The following is an 18,248-nucleotide window of genomic DNA, read 5'->3' as shown; positions in this document are numbered from 1 at the left end:
CACCCGCAACCAAAAAGGGACAAATATACAGTCCCTCACTGCTCCTTTGAGCCACAAGACACTGATTTGCATACTTGGCATCCTTGATGAAGTTGATGAGGTCCTGCTCTATCTTGAGCATCATTACACGGTCCTTGTGGTTCTTGTGCAGTGTCTCTACGATGAACTGTTCCAGGTCGATGCCTGTAGAATCTGTGTACGTTTCTGTGCTAGAATCTGAGCAGGGTGCAAATATAAACAGTTCTTAGGGGGTATTAAAACAGAGTACTATTATGTACACCATTCCGATATGCAGGGTGGTTATAACTAACTAGCACTACGGAGGTACAGACTGCGTGATTGGAGAAACATGACATTTTGTGGCACTACACAAATCGAAGTATTGACAGCTATATCTAAACTAGTGTGCGGGGAGCGCACAGAGAAATCAAGTACAAACTGCATACTCTCCATGGTAGAATGTGCAATAAAATACCTCAAATCGTGATGAGAAAAAAAATCACTCAATATGTGTTTTATGAGCTTTTTACACTAAGGACAACTTCGCACAATCTGCAAGGAACTATCCTGGTTGTCGGTCAACTTGAGTGTCGTGTCAGTCACGCTTATTTGTTGAGCGTGCTTCATACCTGCATATCATCACGAGTAGCTATTGCTCAAAATTTTGCTGCTTTTAACAAAGTTGTTCTCCTAACACCTCACGGGTGGCCATCACCATTATAGTCGAACCTCGATATAACGGAACTCACGGGGACCGCAATTTCTTTCGTTGTATCGAATTGAAGGTCACGGATCGCGACGGGGCACGCTGTACATAAGCGTCGATAGCTCCCGCTACGACGCGGAAAAGTTGTCGCTGTATCTGTAGTTGTTGTTTTTCGTGAAAAACAACAACTACAGATACAGCGACAAAGGGCCCCTACAGCATTTTATTCTTGCGTGAAATAGCCGGTTATACGCGCCTGCGTCGTGCCTAGAAGACGCACGCATTGTTTGTACGCAGCCAAAGCCTATGTGCGTCTATGGCAGTGCATCTCCCGTTGCTACGGCATGTTTGTCCTCGTCAAGAAAATCATCTAGGCTGATTTCGTCACCTATGCCGCCACGCGCGCGATGGCACCTTGCGTCTCGTGCTCTTTGCTGTTACCTTCGTCCTGAACTTGGCTGCAACCGGACAGTTCAAAACCAGCGCGAAAAGGAGAAGCCTCAGAAGGAAAATCCCTAACATTCCAATGATTCAGACTTCCTTTTGTAGGCACCAGATTCCTCCCGACCCTAACTGCGCCCTTTGTTTTTGTGACCCTAAAGTCGGCTTCGGGGTCATAAACCTTATCTTGTTCTTTGGCTGTATCGGGGCGGTGGCTAAAAAGTGTTTCGTTGTAGCGGGAGTTAAAATACATTGATCTCTATGGCCCTCTGCCGGGGAATCCAAATTATTTCGCTCTATCGCGAATTTCGTTATATTGCGTTCCGTTGTAACGAGGTTCGACTGTATTTGCAAATGACATTTTTTACGCAGCACAAATTCATGACGACCAATTTACCGTGTGACAAGGCTTAGGTTTATTTAGGCTTTATTTAGCTTCTAGCTGAGCCAGCTTGGTGGTGTGTCACATTGTACTGTATCTAGGCACGCCGAATGTGGAAGTGTGTCATGTAGTGCAAGTTCAATTATAATCACCCTGGATAGCTACAAAAAAGTTATTTTACGGGTGGCAAAGTAAAAACAGTCCAACCTCTGGAAAGGCTGGGTGAGGATCCTTCCAAGCTGCCCTGAGGACTGCTTCCTCCTGTGCCAAGACGGTCCCCATGCTTTCCGGACAGTGTTTTTGCTTGGTCCTGTTGTCCACAAAACATATACGGTAAACATATATCGAATGCAAAGGCACACAGTGGGCCTTTTGTGGGGGCCAACATGTTTCTCATTGCAGTGGGCCTTTTGTGGGGGCCAACATGTTTCTCATTGCAGTGGTACGTTCCAGCACTACAGTAGCTGACCCATTTTCCGGACTTGGCGGTGACCGGGAGAAAAGTCCGATGATCACTAAATTAAACTTTATTTCACCTCAACTGTGCCAAAGAAGTCTGGAATGGTGCCTCGTTGCGTGTGCGCCTGCGTTCGATGATATCCGTCCCGACTCTGGAAAGTGCCAGTGCCGAAAGTTGTGGTGCGTACTCACCGAGGCCGTGGCGTCACCTAGCGGTACATTTCTGAAGTTTTAGAGCAGTCTTGCCTAGGATTCCAATTACCAACCCCATCCGAGAGCACAATCCAAAATGACAAAAAAAGATGAAACACCGGCTTGACACAACAGGCAACAAAATTTACTTGTAACATTTTGACGCCCATGCGGGCGTCCCTCATCAGAGAAATGCAAAACAAGATAGTACAGGTCCGAGACCAGCTTTATGCCTTCATCATGTTCCTGTAGCATTCTGGTAGGGGCCTCCTGTGGCTGTTGCAAGTATTGTTGAAATTTTCGTACCCCCCACCTAAGGGGGTTCACGTGCTGGTGCGATGATTCTCTGCTGGTGGCTTCTTTATCTGTTGCAGATGTTCTTTTAGTCTGGTGGTCTTCTTTCTTCCAGTTTCACCTATGTATCACGCGTCACACTGTTTACATCATAATCTTGCGTCATTTATGATACCTTGTGTAACCTACTTGTATAACGTCGTTGTTGTTGTTGTTTCCATTTGTTGTTGCTGTTTTACTGCTTTTTTTTTTCCTCTCTCTATGTATTATCTTTTTCCTCACTTCCTGTAACCCACTCCTCCCATGTAACGCCCGTATGGGACTTTTGGGAGCTTAATAAATTGATTGATTGATTGATTCATCCTAATCTGTATCGTAAACAGTGTGACACGTGCTACATAGGCGAAACTGGAAGAAAGAAGTCCACCAGACTAAAAGGACATCAGCAACAGATAAAGAAGCCACCAGCAGAGAATCATCGCACCGAGCTGGTTGAGCACATACTCAAACCCGGTCACTCCTTTAACTTCTTCGAAGAGGCAGAAAATCTGGCACGTGAACATAGGTGGGGGGGTACGAAAATTTCTGGAGTCCTGGTACATTCATGCTGATAACAACGCTTGCAACAGCCACGGGGGGCCCCTACAGGAATGCTACAGGAACATGACGAAGGCATAAAGCTGGTCTCGGACCTGTACTATTTTGTTTAGCGCTTCTCTTTATGAGGACACTCGCATAGGCGTCGAAACGTTACGAGTAAATTTTGTTGCCTGTTGTGTCAAGCCGGTGTTTGATCTCTTTTCGTCATGACCTCTCCTAGCTTTTGGTCTATCCTCAACAATCCAAAATGGTGGTTTCAAAGTTGCCGCCGTCGTGCCCCCAAAATAGTCATATTGGTGCGTGTTCGCAAGCGTTTTAGTCCGGAAAATCGGGCCTTCGGACTTTGATCCGACCGCAAAAATGGTATAAAAAATGTGTTAACCCTATGGCAAAGGTGATTGTTCCCTGTGGGAATCGGAATAATTGGCGTCCGAAAAATCTGTCAGCTACTGCACATACAAGTAATGACCATAGCACACGTTGGATTAGAGCATTGCACGGGCCTAGGTCTATAAGAGTCACCAAGGCTTGGCCCCCAATTATGTCAAAAAGTATAAAAAAAAGAAGAAAATAAAAGAAAAAGGAAAAAAATTATCAAACTGGCCTGAAGCAACTGCAGTGCCAGCCCATACAGTGCTCTATGTTGGATCTCAATGTCAAGATGCATCAACGTTTACTAATCCGTATTCTACGTAGGATTATTTTGGGGAAGAACAAGGAAATGTTCCAACTGTTTCTCTATGTCCAGCAGAAGAACAGGCTTTCTCCCTCAACAGATGCCATGTGTTTGGCGAGAAAGTGTTATTTAAATCTTCAAACTAGGCTAGTTTGCGTTATTGTCACGCATTAATTAGGCAAATTTTTTTTTTTAAATCAACTCGAAAATTAGTCCAGCAAAGGTAGAATTTTCCTCGACGAATTTGGAAGCATATCGCCATAATTCCTCGTCTCGTCAAGCTCCCATAAGGTTAAATGTTGTTTATAACGAGGGTTCCTGGTTTTCAGAGTTTATAATTTTTCGGACCTCCGGAAATGTGCAGGTGTAGCTGACAAACTGTTATCCCGTGAAGTTATCCCGTTACTTCATAATGTTACAGGACCATTCAATGTTGTATCACCGTAATTTGTTTTTGGGTTCATTTTTGTCACATTTCCGGAGGACTCAAAAATTATCAACTCCAAAAACCAGGAACCCTATTTATAAAAAATTCCTTCACAAATCTGTAACCTGTACAACCGCCTGTCACCCCCACAGCTGGTTATAGTTTCGCGCATCAGGTTCAAAGAGTTCTTTTCTGAGTTCTCACTGTAATATTGTACCGCATGAAACGGTTGTAAATCCTGTTTAATGAAGCTACCTTTACAATAAATTTTCCCCATGAAGTTTTGTTATAAAGGACTGTATATGAACGTACAAAAATGGTAGCATTCATCGTCACCTCACAAAACGATCATAATGATTGACGATATATCGCGAGAAAGAAATGAGGCAGGACTGTCCGAGCACAAAATGATCAAATCAAAGTGAGCCAGACCTGAACCGAAAGCATCCGTTGTCCCCCCTCAGGATCCAGCGGTGGGGACGTATCGTCGCGCACCGCCTGGCTCCTCACCAGTAGCCTCAGCCTCTGATTGGCCACGAGGAAGGCAAGAGGAAAGGAAGGAAGGAAGGAAGGAAAGAAAGAAAGGAAAGCAGAAATCATTTTTAGTGCAAGCATCGAAGAGAGGTAAAATAAGAGAAAGCCTACGTGCATTTCTTGGACCTGTTTTGGAACGTCAAAGCGTCGCCTGACGTGAAGCATTTCTGTGGCTTCTGTTAGATTTCACGTGTTTGGGAATGAACACAGCAATCCTAACCAGATGACCCTCTGCTCCTCTACAGGTCACTCGTGGAGAGAAGCCCTATTCTCTAGTCCAATGGTTGTCAACTTATGTTACGCTAGGGAACCCGCAATAACTTTCAAGAACCTACTGCTACACGATGATAGATAACAATAGCTGTTCGGTCTACTCTTTACAACGAGCGTCAGCTACGGCGGTTGTGCATTGTCGATGGCAAACCAGATACCAAGGTTTAGACCTAAGTGACCTATACGGCGAGTACTGCTACGCGCTCGAGTTGCACTTGCAGAACCTCGGGACAAGGCTCGAGGAACACCGGTTTAAAACCACTGCTCTAGACCAGAGGACAACAAAGGGCAGTATGTACGTTCTAAATAAGATTCCCTGCGCTTCTTCTAGATGGAGCTAAAAGAAGCTTTGGATGCCCCACCATTGATACGGAAGACATCACAGTGTACACGTCTGCATGCAGCAAGGTGCCCTATTGCTGTAATCGTGTCATCCTATTATTTTTCGCTCGCTGATGTCAAGCTCAATACCTATGGGCGCCCAAACTGAATGCCACCGACAAAGTAGACATCTCTGTTCTCCTTGACCGCAAGTGTCCGGCAACAGGTGTCACTGTGGTGGGAACAACGTATGAGCGGTTCGTATATCCACTCCATCCCTGTTCATTCTTAGATAGTTACAGTGCTGTTGCTTGTCCCAACAGAGGACTCAAATGCAGAAACTAAACGCCATTGGCATCAACGACGAGCGCGGTCACCATCATCCAGTCAAGGAAATCATATCAGCTGCTCTTCGAGGCTCCTGCCTCCATGTCCCAAGGTACAGGAATGGTGAATGACTAGAGTTTCGTTCGGTATTTTTTCCTTTGTGCTTGCCGCAACACTCCATTTCATTATGGCATTGAACAGATATCCCAATATGCGCGTTCTACGTCAACAATTTGACTGATGGTGCCACGTCTTTAGACTTTCCGGATCAATATTTTGGCAGAGGCAGGCACGGATTTAGCCCCTATTCCTCGAAAATTGTATCGCGTATGACAAGTCCAGCAGCCTTCACTTTCACGGAAGGTCCACTGCGAGGCAGGTCACGTACAGAGGAGGTTGGGCAAGAAGGAGGGGTCGTCCCCGAATTTTCTAACACAAGATGCACAGTTAGTTGATCCACTCGAAAATAATACAGCATGCCAATCAGCTGAAAGTTCGTGCACAAAGCATTTCTTTCTGGTGTGAACAGATGCCGTGAAAGAAGCACGTTCCCGCGGGGTACATTTATTTAAACGAACCACAATGTTCGAGAGTTCAACAGTGGTCAGCCTCAAACGCGTCACACACTCTCGACTATCACGTAGTAGTCCCTTTGTTGCTCTTACGAATTTCTATGGACCGAGAGCTTTGTGCGTGACATGACGTAGGCCAATTGTGGTCGTACTTCACTCGTTGCACTAACCTGCGATGAGCTGGCACGAGAAGAGCCTTCCTCCTCCTTCTGCGAGGCTTCTTCATCGACGCAGATGGTGACAGGAATGGAGGTCGGTTCCTCGATGTCCACCTCTTCCTGCTTGGCCAGGCGACCCATCCGAGGGGTGCTTTCTGGGGGAGATGAGCAAAGGGAGGCGGGAGCTCCTCCCACCCCGTTGGATGAGGCTCCGCCCCCACTGTGGACCACGATGCTTGGAACTGAGGAAACAAATGTACGTCAGTGCCAGTGGGCAACAGATGCAGCTGATTCAGTCAGCTTAGTACGGTTGGAAGCAATAAACCTACACCCGAGAAACGTCATCATGACGTTGTTAGACAGACCGAAACCGAAACACATCCGAAGGGGACAGCTGGGTTCCACAAATGGGCATTTGTTCGCTGCCTCCTACTGAAAGACAAGTGGAACCAAAGGTCGCGTCCCTTTCTGGGATCATCGTAATCGCCTCAAGACCGTGGTTTTCGGGCGCGACCTTGTTCGCCAAAATAGCTTCGAGCATAGTTCAACTCTACCAAACCAGTGGCTCTGTGGAACACTATGACGTCATCTGTTTACAAACAGAGAGAGGTCTATTAGTTAGTTCACTTTGTTAATTCTGTTTTGTTGGTACCGGTGAGACCGGTGGAAAAGCACCGTCGCCTTGACAGCACAGCAGAGCAGATTTGGCCGCTTCACGAATACAAACAAAGAAAGGCCAAGGCAGACCAAAGGCCAAAGTCGTCGATGGAGTCGTACGATGAATTCCCGTTCGGAGCTGTGGAAAACAACTAGCACTGTAGAGAGTGATCAATAGATTCTGGAGCAACCAGTCATGTGACATCCTCCGGGATTTCTATGAAGAATGTGACAAAGTTGCTAAGTACAGACTTGAAAGTACTCGTAAAATACCCAATTACTCCCAAAAAAAGTATTTGAGGTAGTATAAAATGAGTAGGGCACTTGGGCCATTCCACGCCAAGTGACCCAGAGGTGCCGCTCGACCCCCCTGGAATTTTACGTGAATTTTTTTGCTGGTTCCTTACGACTCTGACAGCAACTGAACATTGGTCTTTTCTGACGAAATTGAAATTTATGGGGTGCAGAGCCCCTCAAAGATGCAGTGCTTGGCAAAAGCCTCTGTCGTTTTAAGCAATCATTACGGCCCATGTAAGGCACGGAGCGCATTAAAAAGAGTCTTATTTGATACGGGAGAGTTCATTTTACCGTATGTAAGCAATTTTCACCATCTCACTCGACGGGCTCGACGCTTGTGGCGTGCAGGAAATTTGCAAAGTTTGTGCGAGTGTACAATTTTTTTTACAATATAAAGTTCTAGAATTTCTTCTTCAAAATTTTTTGTCGTAGAGCCCCCACGTTGTACTTTAACCACAAAAAAATTCAATCCCGCCGGTGCACTGTAAGCCGAAAATTCCACAAAATGCACATTTTTTACCGAAAAATTTGGTGTGACGAGGTCGGGATAGAAGCGTGGTCAAGTCGTCATTCGATGCATCATCTTCCTAGCAAGACGTAGCAAAGAAATCTCAGAGGTACTTTTCGTTAAACCCAAATAATAATTTTTTAGTTGAAGGTAACTTTGTACGCGTGCTGCCGCACATTGTACCGAATGAACAACTGAGCGGGTCACTCACAAAGCACTAGACGGAAAGAAAACACTGGGCAGTCGCATTATTGAAGAGCAAAAAACGATTGCAAACACGTGTTTCCCTCCTTTGAGACCCGACGGTTGCGCAGTGAACGTTCATCAAGCTGGCCATCTTGTGCACCAACGAAACTTTTAGCCAGCTCGTGGTGCTGGTAAGTGAGAGATAAGGAAAGACATGGAGATAGGGGTCCATTCAGGCGTTATGCTACCATATGGTTGGTTTTTTGCCATGTGGCATCCAGCAGTCGAGTCGTTGACATGAGTAGAGTAACCACGACATGAACAGTGATCGAGTACTGCCTGCACCGAACACAAGTGGAGAATGTTTTCACCAGTAAGTTCCTGGTATGTGCCGTTGTTTCTTTAATTTCTTTTTGCGTGTGCGTGTTAACTCATTCCAGTACTGGAAACAGATCCCTTTACAGGGTGTCTACCAAACTGCAGCCTTCAAATTCCCTGACTTTTCCAGGTTTTCACTGACTATTTCAAGCGAATTCCCTGACAAAAACAAAAGGGAACTTGGTGCCTGCTCATACGTTTTGATACCAGATCCAACATAAAACAGACCATTTATTAAGTATTAGTGAGGCTACCCTACTTTTCTGCGTCAGAGCTTGTCATACTGGTGAACTGCTACTTGCAGTAATGTTGCTGCAGCATCGCCTCTCAACCACCGGTCGGCACTCGCGATTCGCCGCGCATCATCACGGCACTTGTCTGCGATTTTCCCTGACTTGAGCTGCCTTTTAGCCAAATTCCCTGACAATTCCCTGACTTTTCCAGTCACATCAAAATTCCCTGACTATTCCCTGTTTTCCAGGTTTTCCAGGTTGGTAGACACCCTGCTTTAGCTGTCCACTCCTCTTGCACGTATATGAAACTTACTTAGTAGCTGTGATGTACGATGGTTTTGCTTTGTGCGCCAACAGTTGAGATGTACGTATAAGAGAAAAATTTTGTCAGTCACTGGTGCTATCACTTTCGGTACCGGATAAGCTATTTCCGGGCATTTCTGTCGTGTACGAAGCTATGATACATGTACCGCGTTATTCAGGTCAGGTCGAACGTTTCTTTCATAGTCATCTTGCATAGAGAAAGATGGGCAAGCGTACGAGGACAGGCACATTTATACTGCTTACCAAGTGAAGACACTTTAGTGTATAAGCAAAACCTTAAAAATTACTTCGGGGAGATGTGGGACTCTTTGCCTTGTTCCTCGACTTAGATCTTGGCTTTTGCAGTTCAACTCACAAAACACCGCTAACTTGATCCCTTGTTACAGTTGTTTCATGGTCAGGCTCCGAGGAACAAGGCGAAAAGTCCGAGATCTCCCTCAAGTCATTTTTATAGGAGCATGAAAGTGACCCCCAAAATATCTTGTTTTTCGCTGCGACGTCTTCTGCAACGAATAAAATGAGCTTCTGCGAAAGAACGATGAGCGGAAGTAATCTACAGAGCGTGCGCACAAGGCTCTGTTCCGCGCACCTTTATGAACTTCTATCCTCTTGCAAATAGCGCATTGACGCACGAGAAGACGTCGTGATGCATCATGGGCTCCGGCATGTGACCAGTGACGTCCAACGGCACAGCTCAAGCATGTATAAGCGCCGCGTGAGCCGAGATGAAAAAACAAAGAAAAAAGGCCCTGCTCAGTTTCAACGTAACACGGGGATCGTGTCTCTCGTCCGGGACTGATTTTTCCGACTGCCTTTTGTAAGTTTTAATTGCGCACTGACAATACGCCGCAGAGCGAAAATATTTTGCGCTGTGACTCCTAGAGGACAGCTTAACAAAGGAAGCAGGATTTCAAGTCAGGTTAAATGTCACTTCCACTCTCCTTTAACGTAAGGCTTACACACTACACTTCACACGGCAAGCAGTAGAAATGTGTCTATCCTGGTATGCTCGGCCATGTTTCTCCGAAATAACCATCCCCCGTATGGGAGATGACAATCAAAGAAATGTAATACCTGACCCGAATAACCCGGTATCATACCTTTGTACACAACAGAAATGCCCGGAAATAGCTTATCTGATATCAAAAGTGACAGCACCCGTGACTGACAAATCTTTTTCTTATACGTACGACTCCACTGTTGGCGAACAAAGCGAGAAGATCGTACGTCACAGCTACTAAGTAAGTTTCATACACAGTCATGTCTCGCTTATCCGGACACCTCGGGTCTTCGTCTCTTTTTGTCCGACTGACGAATTTCTGGATAACCGAACCAAGCAAATTTCGGGTTCTCGGGTTTTTAGAGGTACTATAAAGCAGTCGAGGTGCAACTTCATGTTTTGTGAGCCCTGAATTGTGTACGTCCTCAGGAGTAAAATGCCGCAAAATTTTCTCACATAGCCATTATAGCTCCCGACGAAATGCAAATTTAAATCTACTGGCAACACTGTGGTGAAGCAGACCGACGAAACGCCAACTCCGCCAAGTACGGTGGCGAAAATGTCTCATGCGCACGACTCTGGGCCAAGCAGAGCGACGTACGATAGCAGCGCCACGGTGCTGAAACAAGGCCCAGGTATAGACGTTTAGCTACTGGGTGCAAGATTCGCCTTTTGTTTAGTTTCTTTCACACAAATTACATTTTCTCGTAAGGTAGTATTTTCAAATCCCAGCAGAAAAGCCATCTGTTTATCGGTCTCCTTGTTTACAGGGTTGCTCGACAAATTGAGGGCTTCTTCCCACCAGGCGTCGCCCCGACATTCTTGACTGCGTTTTTATTTACAAATTAAAAATACTTAGAGTAAACTCCTGCGCATATTATTTGTTGTGCTGAACCTTTGAATCTAGCACTCTCACGTCATGCTGATTGCATAGGTTCGACCTCGACTGCTTTATAGTACCTTTAAGTTATGAATCAAGACATGACTGTACGTGCAAGAGGAGTGGACAGCTAAAAGGGTTCTGTTCCCAATACTGGAATGAGTTAACACACACACGCACAAAAATGAAAGGAACAGTGGCACATCCCAGGCACTTACTGGTGAAAGCATTCTCCGCTTGTGTTCGGTGCAGGCAGTACTCAATCACTGTTCATGTTGTGATTATTCTACTCATGTCAACGACTCGACTGACGGATGCCACACGGCCAAAAATCAACCACGTGGTACCATAAAGCCTGAATGGACCCCTATCTCCACATCCTTCCTTATCTCTCACTTACCAGCACCACGAGCTGGCTAAAAGTTTACTTGGTGCACAAGGTGGCCAGCTTGATGAGCACTCAACCACCCGGTCTCAAAGGAGGGAAACAGTGACCCGCTCAATTGTTCATGCGGTACAATGTGCGGCAGCACGGATACACGTTTGCGAAGTTACCTTCAATTAAAAAATTATTATTTGGGTTTAACAAAGAGTACCTCCGAGATTGTTTTGCTACGTCTTGCTAGGAAGACGATGCATCGAATGACATCTTGATCACGGTTTTGTCTGGGCATTTTGTCGAATCTTCGCAACATCCCATTTTTTTTATTGCGGCTTACAGTGCACCGGTGGGGTTGGCTATTTTTTTGCTTAAACTACAGCACGGAGGCTATGCGACAAAAAATTTTGAGGGAGAAATTCCGGAATTTTATATTACAAAAAAATTCGTAAACTCGCACAAACTTTGCAAATTTCCTGCACGCCACAAGCGTCGAGCCCGTCGAGTGAGATGGTGAAAATTGCTTACATACGGTAAAACGAACTCTCCCCTATCAAATATGACGCTTTTTAACGTGCTCCGTGACGTACGTGGGCCATAATGCCCGCTTAAAACGACGTAGGTTTTTGCCAAGCACTGCATCTTTGAGGGGCTCTGCACCCCATAAATTTCAATTTCGTCAGAAAATACAAATGTTCCGCTGCTTTCGGAGTCATAAGGAACCACTAAAAAAATTGATTCACACAAAATTTTAGGGAGGGGGGGGGGTCGAGTGGCACCTGTGGATCATTTGGCGTGGAATGGCCCGCTTACTTTCAGACTTGGCCATAGAGTCCAGGGCAGCAGAGTCCACACTAGCAGTTGGGGGCCGCCCTGGCCGACTCCTCGAGTCAAAATTCAATCGCAGTCCAAGACAGCTGGGAGTGTTCATACACCATCTGGAACCATAATCACTACTTTTCAGTACATCGAACAGTACAGGCAAACCTGGTGGCTACATTTTCACAGTTGCCTGTCCACTTTCAGGGTGGCTAGATCTCCCCCACACCACCGCTAGATTTAATACAAATTGGCAAAAAAGGCAGAGCTTTGGTACCGAAGTCAGTTCACTACAGAACCTGTTGTGCCGCATCGATGCATTCTATTTACAGGATGTTTCGATAACTATACCAAAAAGTTTTTAAAAAAATAAAGCGCACCGTAGAAAAATATGCACTCAACGACATTTATTTGTAGGGAACCTTCGTCACCTACCATAAGTAAGTTTATCAAATTTTTGCCGCAATAAATTTAATTTCTCGGTTGAACTATGAAATTTGCCGAGCTAATTCACGTTTCTTGTTTTTGTTCTTGGAAAACAAAAGTGTGTGTCATATTCCCCCGTTCCACAACAAAATACATTCCCTAATACGACGCTAATAGCCTTTAAAAAATTGCAAAAAAACGTCATTTTGAAAGGCGTAAATTGTCGGACGAGCTTAATTATTGGTTAATGCGAGAAGTGGTATTTCCAGTTTCCCTCTCACTGTTGTATCGCATATCTAAACCTGCTGCTGTTCCCCTTATTTCTTCACAATTTCTATGTCTTGAAACAACAGTTTTCTCAACTTTCTTTTTTATAGCTACTGCCATTATAGTAGGAACGTATTTTGTAATAGTGTTGAGTAAATCCAACACGCGCTTTGTTTCTGGCAAACGTTGTTGACTAGGCACATTTCGGAGTTCAGTTCGGGAAATTAAATTTGTTTCAATTAAAATTTGATATTATTTTGATAAAATTATTGGCGGAAATTATTTTCCTTCCGTTTATGTTTCGGGTATTCTGATACCTGTATCTGTTACTCGCTATATTTCCAGTATAATACAGTTTCCGTTTCTGTTACTTTTACCCGCTTATAATCGAGGCAGTGTGTAACAGGATGAACACTTGGCGCAGTTCTACGAAATTTGCGTATAGAGGACAACTGGTAGAGCCTAAACTTTCATTGCCGGCTTTGTGCTCCACTCAAGCACCTTATTACGAGATGAAAATCATCAAATGACTCCCTAATGCACCACATAACGGTGGGCATCTTTCGCCATCTCAAGTATCGGTATAGTTTTCGTATATCGAAACTATTATAGAACGTCTTGCACCGCCCATTGTGATAGTTAATTACATAAAGGTCAACAACTAAAAACTGAATAGTACTATGTAGCAGGTAACTTGAAAGTAACTCATTTTCATCACCAGCAACTTAAGTAACAACTTTGTTATATTTTTTGCACAGTCGATTTTGTTCCATTGCTGGTATTATGTAGCCGTTTAAAATGTCACTCGTACAATGGCACTCAATAGTATTTGTACGGTAGCCAATGAGAGTCAAGGGTGATACCTTAAAACAACACAGTACTGTACAACAAACAACAGCACATAATGTCATCACATGGGTGTATATCTCAATGTTCCATATAAGCCCTTTCCACTTTGTCTATCAAACATGTAGCAGTCGCATCCGGAAACCCATCCATGAAATCCATACCAGTATGTTCGGCTCATTTTTTTTCCTCCCAAAAGTGCTTAGATATCAAATAAAGGACTTTTAAAGATGAGCTCCGCTTCTGCCGGCAGCGTGACGTTACTCTTTAAGCAGCTGAGTGGGAGGGTGGCGCGGCAGTCCTCTTCTCAAGGTCAATAGAGGCATACTTTCAACATCCGGCATCTACTCTTGTCATCTATTCCATCGAACAATGGTCAAACTCTTCCGAGTGGGACTTTCGGTACCGTGGTCAGTGGTCAACGAGGAAGAAAATGGCACTACAGTTCGGATGCGTCTCCCTTCAAAAATATCATTTCGAGACAGCATGTTTGGCAACATCGAGCATCATATTTGTACCAAACAACTACATATTTGTCGAAGCCTTTCAAGTTGTGCTTGTACTTTTGTACTTTCTGAACATGGTACGTTAAATCGAAGGAAACATATCCTGGACTCGCTATTGTCCCTGCAGTGTTCCACCAATAACTGTGGAGACTCGAACTGGATACGTTGCAAATAGAGTGCGACTGAGGGAACGTCTGCCCATATTATCCCATTTATCCGGCATAATCTGGAAATGATGATGATGGAGAAACAAACCTCGTAAATCACGCCTGACCTTTGTGACTCTGTACGAGTCATTCTGGTCCCTTATGCTGCCATGGCAACTGGATGATGAGGCCACTTGCCTGAAAGAAATGGTCAAAATGATGTCTCATCCTGGGAAAGAAGAAAGCACTTCCCCAAAAGCCTGTAACTAAAAAGTTAATTAATGGGCCTTAGGTACTTGGCCCGATTTCACCAATCACGATTAACATTTGAACCGAGATCAACGGCCTCTCGAATTTAACGCCCAACTCTACCACACAAAAGGGAGTTATTGTCACCGAAGCACTCACCATGTCACTAACGCTCGCAAAAAGATTTCAGTGCTAACTTCAAGTTTTAGCAACCCTTGATCTCAGTTTAACCAATGGTTAACCAATGTTGGTGAAACCAATGTTGGCCTTCGTTGTCTAGTAGCTACATACTCTCTTGGACAACGTCCACCTGGACGTACAACTGGCCTAAGTGTCATGCAGAAACAGCATCTGTGCTGCTCCCCCCCTCGTAACTTTTTTTTAATAAAAATTATGTAACAAATACGAGAAAACACCCTGCAGTCCCCGCTACAGTAGATCCCACTTGTAAATACTCTTAACGTCCCCCAAGTAATGATGTACCCCATTAATATCTGGTATTAATGCCCAACTATTAACCGCTCTATTAATTGTTAAAATATGTAGCACATTGAACAGTACAGCTGCAGCTTGACTGCAGCAAAAGATGTCCCGCTTCGTCCCACTTGTACATTGAAAGTATCCTGGACCCCCGTCTGGACCCCTGAAACCATATTTGGCAAACACAATAATTCTTAGAGCTCATTTCTCTAAACGTATCGTCCCAAACATGTTTCTAAACAGCGCGTCACGTGACTTTGAATGAAGCCTGACTACAAAAGTCTGCGAAGGAAAACGTTCACTTTCTGAGTACGTGACAATCGTACGTTCTTTCGTAGATATTCTATGCGAAGCCCCCAACAGAATATGTCAATATATCTAGACCCTACTTGATACCACTCGTGTACTGGGACGTTCCGCCGATGAAAAATTATTTGAGTTCTTAAAAAATAAAAATTTCATCTGGCACAGTCGTATTTAATTGGTGATACAACCATGACTGCAACCTTCAGCAACATCCAAGCAAGCAACATTGGGACCACCAGTGGCATAGCTACAAGGTATGGGAGGCTCGATACGAAAACCCACCCCGCTCATCCTGGGTGCGCGCGCACGCACACATGCACACACAAACCGGTGCGTACAGATGTGAGATGAAAATTCCCTCCCCATACACAGCGTGTTTGCTCTAATGTAGTCCAGAAATTATATTTAAAGCGAGCGCTAAAAGAGAAATGAGCGCTACTTTTCAGCTACTTGACTAAGAAACAGCTGCTACTAGTGAAGCAGTACCTGTTTCTTAACTCAAGTAGCAGAAAAGTACCACTTGCTCTTCTTTCAGCGCTCGCTTTAAATATAATTTCTGGACTACATTAGAGTGAACACCCTGTATATCTACCATTTTTTTCTCATTGGATTCGAACAATATGCATGTGTCATGCAAGTGAGAGGTAGAGGGGGCTTGAGCACCCCCCCCCCCCCCCAAGCCCCCCTGAGGCTAGGCCACTGAAGACCACACTGGTGCGTGTTACAAAAAAGCAGCAGCTTTATGGAAATGTTTACCCAATGTTGCCCCATAATATTTTGCACCCTGTTCGATGTTGATGAAAATGTACCGATCCTGTGAAGCACTTTCGCGGTAATCTCAGAGAGGTGTTATCAGCACACCAAGTATCAGCGAAGCGTATACACTAGAAATAACTCGGTGCATCACTTTCCAGGATAAGGTTTGTACAACACTAATCATGATTGTTACATTTCAAATGAGAGTTGGGCCCCGAAAATGAGCATGTAAGGAATATTTTCCAAAATAACATCAATATGTGATTGGAAGCTGGAAATAACTTGGCTCATAACGAGCTATAAATTCTCAGCTTGAAAAACGCATTTACAACAACCAGTTTACACTTCAAAGTTGCACAGATGCACTTCATAGATGCAAAGCAGTACGCGCGGTTTCGAGATCCGGTGACATTTGGAATGTTAACTGGACACCTTGGACTCTTCGTACGTTACCTATTGTGACGGCACTGTACGAAAATGCAAGAGGTACATTGGAAAATCCGAAAACCTTGCTTGTGTACAGCCGAAAAAGTTAAGCCTAGTCGCCAAAAAGGTAACTATAGTATGAATGAAAACTTCATCGTTTTCGCGCCTCAGGGTCGAGTTTTCCGGTTAACCGGCAGGAGATCTTTGCTCTCCAGGAGAAAGAGTAAAGTATAAGGGCGTAAGAAAGCGTATAACTTACTAATGTGGATGTAAAAACGGTACTGAAATTCCTGGCGAAGACACCGGTGATGAGTCCGTAAAAGTTACGTCCTGGAGCACTTAGCTTAACATTACTCGCTTTTAAAAGCTTTATATATTAGATAATTTAGTTTCGGGCATGATAAATATTTATTTTACGGCCTACTATGCTTTAAAAACAGCTACAGCCGACCCTCAACCCAGCCATGCCGATTGCTAGGAGCAAAAACCCTCTACGTCACTGAAAACTGCGTTCAATGACATCATGAGTTAAACGTCGTTCTATAGTGACGTCAGCGATAGTAAGCGAAACCGAAACCAAAACTCATTTTCTCGCCTTTACGATGTATTTTGTGGGCTGCTTGAGAAATCCTCGCGCTACGCACCACAAATTTTATACGTATTTATTGTAGGCCTAAATCATTGATACAATTTCGAGAACTGCGGATGTGTTTCGTTCCACTATCTTCATGAAGATGAACTGCTTAAATTACAATTTATCTTTTTCTACAGCGTGTCTGTACGTGAATAGAATTAACTCGTTCTCATACGGAGCGAGCTGAAGAGTTGTCTGGAGGACGAGGTCGACAAAACCCCTGTCGTGGCCCACATGAAGCGAGCAATGCTAGAAAAATTTCATTATCGTTTCCCAATATCCGAAGCTTCCGTACAGCGTCTGATCCTCGCTTCCATAATTTGAATAGTAAATGATTATCGCTCGGCAGTAGGGGATAACCAGTGTGAACTTTGACTTGAAAGCAAAAGTGATGAAAGTGCCCAAATCTTCGTCAGAGCTATAGCTATCAAAGCGACATTTATCCACTCGAATGCTAGGATGTGTAAGCACAGTTCCTATCTAGGCATGCCGGCAGGAAAGTGCGGACAATCATCCAGTGTTCTGGATTTTTGGAGCGCGGCTGCCGTGGTTGGCGAAAAAAGTGCGTGTGTGCCAGCGGATGTTCTCTATCGCAGAACAGGTAATGCGCGCCAAAAGGAACAATCTGCACCAATTGATAAACCGATATTTATACACGACAACCACTGAATTTCCCTCTCATGCACATCTCATTTCTTGGGATAAAGCAACATATACCATATGTAGAGGAGCTCGTGATGTCTACATAGATGCAAACTCTGTGCATCTGTGCAATACAAGAAAATTTTCAGCTAGTTTGAAATAAGGCCCGTGCATCACGAGCGATTAACGCATACGTGGTTGCTGTGAGAGGACAGCTGTGACGTAGTTCATTGAAATCGCTGCAGTATATATAAGTATGTCAAGCATGATGCTCTAGTTTCGCATCCTTCCAGTCGATTCGGAAACTATGGTGTCTCCACGTCAACCACTGACCACGGTGTCGAAGATGACGCGCAGTTTCACTGTTATTTGATAGAATACATGACAAGAGCGGACATTGAGAGTATGCCGGTATTCCCTCTCACTCCTTCTGTTAGGGAGTGACGTCACGCTGATCTCGTTGTCGCTGGAGCTGTGAAAGCGCGCTTATCTATAAAATTCATTTGAATATCTAAGCACTTTTCGGACGAGAACATTAGAC

General features: G+C 44.5%; 1 protein-coding gene across 10 annotated transcripts in view; it reads right to left on the bottom strand.

The window, feature by feature from the left end:
- LOC135386380 (cAMP-regulated phosphoprotein 21-like) overlaps positions 1 to 16,924 on the bottom strand; it is a 40,348-nt gene extending 23,424 nt beyond the window's left edge. For 5 of the 10 annotated variants that reach the window (XM_064616263.1, XM_064616264.1, XM_064616260.1 and 2 more), the window contains exons 1-7: positions 16,691 to 16,924; positions 14,343 to 14,412; positions 12,018 to 12,142; positions 6,375 to 6,604; positions 4,610 to 4,702; positions 1,737 to 1,839; positions 75 to 216 (exon numbers count right to left, since the gene is read on the bottom strand). In XM_064616263.1, the coding sequence (XP_064472333.1) occupies positions 75 to 216; positions 1,737 to 1,839; positions 4,610 to 4,702; positions 6,375 to 6,604; positions 12,018 to 12,142; positions 14,343 to 14,365 (716 nt within the window). In that variant the 5' untranslated portion in view covers positions 14,366 to 14,412; positions 16,691 to 16,924. Of the gene's footprint in view, positions 1 to 74; positions 217 to 1,736; positions 1,840 to 4,609; positions 4,703 to 6,374; positions 6,605 to 12,017; positions 12,143 to 14,323; positions 14,413 to 16,458; positions 16,545 to 16,690 lie in introns of those variants that run through there. The other 5 variants (XM_064616267.1, XM_064616268.1, XM_064616265.1 and 2 more) reach the window with 4 other exon arrangements.
- Between the last annotated feature and the right edge of the window lie 1,324 nt (positions 16,925 to 18,248).

The sequence above is a fragment of the Ornithodoros turicata genome, chromosome 2, assembly GCF_037126465.1.
Source record: "Ornithodoros turicata isolate Travis chromosome 2, ASM3712646v1, whole genome shotgun sequence".
Classification (NCBI taxonomy): Eukaryota; Metazoa; Arthropoda; class Arachnida; order Ixodida; family Argasidae; genus Ornithodoros; species Ornithodoros turicata.
The sequence above is the reverse complement of the archived record's forward strand: the minus strand, read 5'-3'. Positions and strand labels throughout refer to the sequence as shown.